General features: G+C 34.8%; 1 protein-coding gene across 1 annotated transcript in view; it reads left to right on the top strand.

Moving 5' to 3' along the window:
* LOC103512597 (microsomal triglyceride transfer protein large subunit) overlaps positions 1–1,718 on the top strand; it is a 30,446-nt gene extending 28,728 nt beyond the window's left edge. The window contains exon 14 of the mRNA XM_026825934.1: positions 1,626–1,718. Coding sequence (XP_026681735.1) covers positions 1,626–1,718 — 93 coding nt within the window. The remainder of the gene's footprint in view (positions 1–1,625) is intronic.
* The last annotated feature ends 4,923 nt before the right edge of the window (positions 1,719–6,641 follow it).

Consider the following 6,641-nt stretch of genomic DNA (forward strand, 5'->3'; position numbering starts at 1 on the left):
TATAGGTAGGTACCGTTTCTGTATTTTAATACACAGCATCAAAGTAGTAAGAAGAAAAGAAAGTAAAATTGGAGGAAAAAAACAATTTAACTCTTAACTCTTTGACCCACAAAATGAGTCAGTGTAGTTGTATCACTCACCAATGTGTAGGTAACGAGAGAATCTCTAGGTGTTCCAATGTTAAACACGAATTAATGATCGACAAACGGACGGCAATAATAAAATTTCTTTCTCTTGCATCATCGACAGGCAGGCCCGATTTCAGGGCGAAAGACCCTCGGGATTGTAGGGGTCGGGGGGAGTTCTCACCTTACGAAGACCGTTTGCTGATTTCAGGGGGAAACAAACAGGCACTATATCTAAGGGAAATGGCTAGGGACTTATCTCCTGAATACTGAAGGAACGCCATTGAGATGAAACAATTTCTCACACAACCCATTTTCTTTGACACTTGGTCTCTTTCATAAGTGTCTTGTGATCTATGAGTACCTACGCCTTATTACTTGTTAACTACGAGTACATTATGTAGAGAAAATTAATTCTCACCAGTTTTTACCCCAAAAATAGGCACAAACCGTCTTTCCCTGACGACCACAATCGCCATTCCACGGCCCTGCCTCTCCGCCACTCAGATGAAACAGTTTCTCACACAACAACATTCATCTCCCACTTCCTCTCACCTCTCCACTACCTCGTGCCTCCACTAAAAATGTTTCCAATCTCATACATCACTACAGACCCCTCTCCTCAGCACTGCACCACGCTTTTCCATCATTATCATTACACCGCGCTTTTCCCATCTCCCCACTCGGTGTTCGTGTGTCTGTTTGTGTCTTTGGCAGCGGCGTCAGAGTCGTTTGTCTCCCAAAATAAACTAAACTCCATTCCGACCTATAATGAAGGGTGAAGGTACACCCAGGTCTGATGTAAACAGATACTTCAGAAATATGGATTTTATTCTATGTAATAGCCGACAGTGTAAATGAGATGCTTTATCATGTCAAAGTTGCCAAAAATTAGAAAAAATATCTCTTTTAGTGTGACGGAAAAAGAATAGCGGCTAATAATAATAAAAAATTCCGACCTATAATGAAGGGTGAAGGTACACCCAGGTCTGATGTAAACAGATACTTCAGAAATATGGATTTTATTCTATGTAGTATGTCATGGGATTCAAGTAATCCAATTGAATAAGACAAAATACATACCTAATACATACTTTTATTTGGCAAAATATGTTCGCATGATCGAAAGATTATAGTGGAAAGAGGGAGTGGAGGGTTGATATTTTGCAAACTGTGCAAAATCAAAAGTCGTCTTCCTTTTTTTTTTTTCATCGTAAATTATTTTTCATGCAAATCTTTCTGTCTACTTCCATTTGCCAAATTAAAGAGATGATTTTTTCCTACATCTTTTTGTTTTCTAAGCAGGTAGGTAGGTACGCCAAATGTACAGTAAATGTACCTACACGTTTACTAGAAAAAAATAGGTGATTCCCAAGTCCATATCCTTGAAACTGGAAGTCCAGATTTAGGTAAGGCTGAATTAAAAGCGGCCTAAAATAGATTTTATCTATACTTATTACTCATGTTCTAATTTCAATACTATTTCAACTGCTTCCCCAGGTGCTAACACTGCTACAAGATCACACTCAGTTCATTCCGTTGGAATCCGGTTTCATAACTGAACTTTCCTTACACGGAGGCCTATATAAATAGATACTTCTTACCTTCATTTTACTGAGGTAATTATCTACCTGACTGTTGTTCTTACTGGTTATATATTAAATAGGAGTAATTGTTTCAATAAAAATTTGTAATATACCTACTTCGGTAGGTGATTATGATTACAATTAGTAGAATTAGAAAGTACTTAAGTAGGTGATTCGAATTAGGAAGTATTTATCTTTCACCTTTGAAGTTAATTAATTACCTATTTTATTTATTGCTGTCACTTCTGATGGCTAAATTCCATCTCCCGAAGTAGGTATATACATAGATACTTCTTACCTTCATTTTACTGAGGTAATTATCTACCTGACTGTTGTTCTTACTGGTTATATATTAAATAGGAGTAATTGTTTCAATAAAAATTTGTAATATACCTACTTCGGTAGGTGATTTTGATTACAATTAGTAGAATTAGAAAGTACTTAAGTAGGTGATTCGAATTAGGAAGTACTTATCTTTCACCTTTGAAGTTAATTAATTACCTATTTTATTTATTGCTGTCACTTCTGATGGCTAAATTCCATCTCCCGAAGTAGGTATGTGCATACTGAGGTGGATTTGTTTTAAGTCACACGAATACAGGTAGGTATGGTACATAATTATAATATTTATAATTATTTTAATATTATTCACATGGTCATCTCCTATTAATATGATTAATGAATTCCGGCTGCTAGACTTATGATAGAAACTAGAGGGTGAAAATACAGGGTACATAGATGGGGTTGAATCTTGAATGAAAAATCACTTGCGTTTTTATCCAATCACATTTTTGTACCCATGATTATCGATTAATAATCACACAGGCACACTAAAGATTAATAAATTCCGGCTGCTAGACTTATGGTAGAAACTAGAGGGTGAAAATACAGGGCACACGAAAAGACAAGATGTATAAAATCAACACTGATAAACATAGTAGATGGGTTTAAATCTTGAATGAAAAATCACTTGCGTTTTTATCCAATCACATTTTTGTACCCATGATTATCGATTAATAATCACACAGGCACACTAAAGTCCCTCAAATGATGTGAATTTTGGTTTTTAAGTGATCAGGAATAAACCATTTTGGTACATACATACCTTACCTACTTGAAACCTTGTTTAGACTGTGGGAGTAAAGGGACTTTTCAGTCTCATTCTTGCAGTATAAAGTATATAACAGTTTATATTCTATTCTATTTCCATTTAAAAGTGTTTTCGCACAAAATCTTCAGCTGGGGATGGAGAGGAACGGATACCATTGTCACCATTAGAAGTCAACATTTGTGAGCTAAGTTTCCACCTGAGAAAGAACAGTCGTGTACCTATGTAGAATCAGAGAGAAATCAATTCGAGTCCCGGAATTCGGTACATTCTGTATGAAAATCCAAGTCAGATTTTTCTCATCGGAGCCCCATGTTATAAAAATAAATTCTCTCAGGGTGCTAGACTAGCCGGTCGCCTCAATTGAAAAGAAAGTATCAGAAAACGCGCACACCGTGTTAAATTCAAAGCGAAGGTAATTACGACCTCTTCCGGGATGTTAACACGTTACCTGCGGAATGCCGTTGAGACGATAAACTAGTAACTTACCTTCGGATCTAGCATTCTGTGTTGAAAAAAAAGGTGTTGACAGACTTCTGTGTCACTTGAAAAACACTTGAAATCATCCAAAAGTTGACCAACACAAAGTTGACGTAAAATCGTAGACCCGGGGGTTGTTAGGGAGATTCTAAATGTATTTATTATCTTGTATACCTACTTATGTTATTGTCCAGATTCTAGATAGTAATAAATTAAATATCAGATTACATAGGTACATTATTCTCCTCATGCAGTAAAAAAGTGCAGTTGGCATCTCCACTATTTATTTGGTGGATGTGCTACATTGCACGATCTTCTAATAACAGGAGTGTCTGGCATCTCCACTATTTTTGGTGGATGTGCTATGTACATTGCACAACGATTTTATCACACAGGTCGTCCGAAGTGCTAACGATCAAATGAGTTGTGTTGAGATGTTCAATTATTTTGGCACCAACTTGTCATGTGCTACATTAGCAGTTGTTATAGTTGATTGAGTAGCAGATGCATAACATGAGAACTATAACACACGGTAAGATGCAGTTTAGACTGCATATTTCGGTGCAGTTTACAATGTACCTGTCAACTTCTCAATTATGCTTGTGTACTTCTCAATTTAGTTTCACATTTTGATTTTAAAAACTACCTACAAAACTAGGGACTCCTCTTGTCTAGAAATGTATTGTATGTGGACGATTAGGAAAACATTTAAGCAGTTGTGTTTTTACTTTCTCTATGTCATTATTTTCTTCACTTGGTCTATATAGGTATATTTTGGTAATAATATCTACTAATAATATAGGGAGTAACTCGAAATATAAATAATTATAAAGATAGATATCGATGCTTGTACAAGATAAATTGTGACACCCCCGTGCGAGTTATTTATAGGATTACAAATTAGCCTGTAAATTGTGGCCAAATGGTTCATATTTTATAAACATTTCGTCTCGAATAAATGTATCAACATATTTTCACATGAAAAACGTTGCAAATTTATCTTTTCGTCCCCAATTTAAAATCCATTCCAAAGTCTCACACGGTATTTCATGATTCGCATGTAGGTATTTCTTGTTTTTCTTGATACACTTTTATGTTTTCAATGTCAATTTCGTCATTTTGCATGTTGCTTTTGTCCAAGGTTCATGCCACCACAATTAGGAATAACGCAGAAAAGTGAACTTTACCTAATTCCTTAAAATTCACTGAAAGTACTGAAATTGATATAATGAAAAGAAATGAATGGAACAGGTATTCATTTCATAATATTAAAATATTAAAAAATACATATATTAAAACTGCTTCAAAAATTGTTGGGTGGAAGAGCTCATTTCTGAGAATCCTGCCACGTTAAATAATAAAACCTAAAAAAAAAAAAAGAATGAAAAAATAGAAAAAAAATGAACTTACCTCTCATTTTCAATGAACCTCCAAGGGCAAGAAAGTAAGGTAGAAAGCGCTAGGTAAGTAGGTGGATAGGTATTATTTTACTTTTGTTTTAATGAGTTATCTAGGATATAATGAAAAGAAATGAATGGAACAGGTATTCATTTCATAATATTAAAATATTAAAAAATACATATTAAAACTGCTTCAAAAAAAGGTTGGGTGGAAGAGCTCATTTCTGAGAATCCTGCCACGTTAAATAAAACCTAAAAAAAAAAAAATGAAAAAATAGAAAAAAGATGAACTTACCTCTCATTTTCAATAAACCTCCAAGGGCAAGAAAGTAAGGTAGAAAGCGCTAGGTAAGTAGGTGGATAGGTATTATTTTACTTTTGTTTTAATGAGTTATCTAATGAATGAGTTATAATGTGGGAGTTTAAATTATGCTAGCTTGAACATAATAAACGTCAGCTTGAATTAAAAAATGTTTGAAATGAAGAAAGAAAAAAGACATTTGATTGTATGTTTTACACCTAATTTAGTTTATTAAATTAAATCATGATAATGTCAAGAAAGGGAGTTGGAATTTTCATATTTTCAGAGGAAGATTTAGCCCTCAAAATTGTCTTCCCTTCTTCCCTGTATTAGCTGCTGAAGTGAATTCCATGAGTGTGGATAAATTACAGAATTGAAGTATAGAATTAAAATCAGTTTTAGGATCTAAAAGGTCTACTCTATGAGTCTATTATTGATATTTCACATTTAGCACCCATAGCTGTACTCAGCTATCCGGGACACCCTGTTGGTACCGTATGGACTTTGGACACATTATTATTAGGAGTTATTTAGAGGTCATTAGAGAGAGCTCCTCCCTCCCTATTCCTTTTCCGGGCACGTCCCCACCTTGCCTTGAAGTGATAACAGAGAAGAAATTTTATTTTGATAATCACAGGAAAATAAGCACCTACACACCTACCTAAGTAAAGAATTTTATTAACCACATGTGGTTGGGAAGAGTTCGATTTTTCTTCTATTTAAAGCACGAACAATTTCTATAATAATATAATTATGTAAATGCTTAGGCACCAATGCAATCATCCTACCTACCAAAATCATTGCATCATACTTTGACAATTTATTCTCTATAGGTACAGCTTCCTACCTATAATTATTACAATGAAAAGTTTTTCACCTGTCAATAATGCTCCAACTCAAAGTACTTCAGATTCGACTTGCCCCCGCCCCAGAAAACGAGAAAATATCGTTTGGGCGCCGCGCCAGAAAACTTGCGAACTCCAACTCAAAGTACTTCAGATTCGACTTGCCCCCGCCCCAGGAAACGAGAAAATAACGTTTGGGCGCCGCGCCAGAAAACTTGCGACCGAGCGACAAATTTTTGAATGTCGTGATTTGAAAAATTTCAAGTGTGAATTTAATTATAGAATTAACAATCACAAAACGTTTTCATTCAAATTTGTCTCTGACAGTTATCTATGTGCGTTGTCGATTTGTTTATGTCCTGATTGTTTCATAATGGTTTAATTATTTTGATTCACTTTTAGAAGCCTTAGGTGTACCGAGAGGTATTCATAGTCCAGGCATTCCATGATGGCAATTAAATACAACTGATGACACTCTTTAATGATTATAATCATGTAGGAAAATACAATGATTGCAATCAAAGAGCGACATATTTGCCAAAGTTAAACTTTGTCATTCCTGCAACCAATGTAACCAACCTTTTAACCAGAGTTTCAATTTCAGCAGTAGGTACATAGGTAAGTACCTAGAATGATCTTTCTAAATAAATGAAAATGTAGGTCGACTTTTATGAAGAAAAAAAAACTTTCTTAGGTTCGCCCTTCACGATTCACAATAACAGAATCCCTGGTTCATCTGAAATTCACAAGCTCCGTTTACAACGAATTTTGCAAAAAAAAAAAAAAAAAAAACTTT

This window comes from Diaphorina citri, unplaced genomic scaffold (genome assembly GCF_000475195.1).
Source record: "Diaphorina citri unplaced genomic scaffold, Diaci psyllid genome assembly version 1.1 scaffold37, whole genome shotgun sequence".
NCBI lineage: Eukaryota > Metazoa > Arthropoda > Insecta > Hemiptera > Psyllidae > Diaphorina > Diaphorina citri.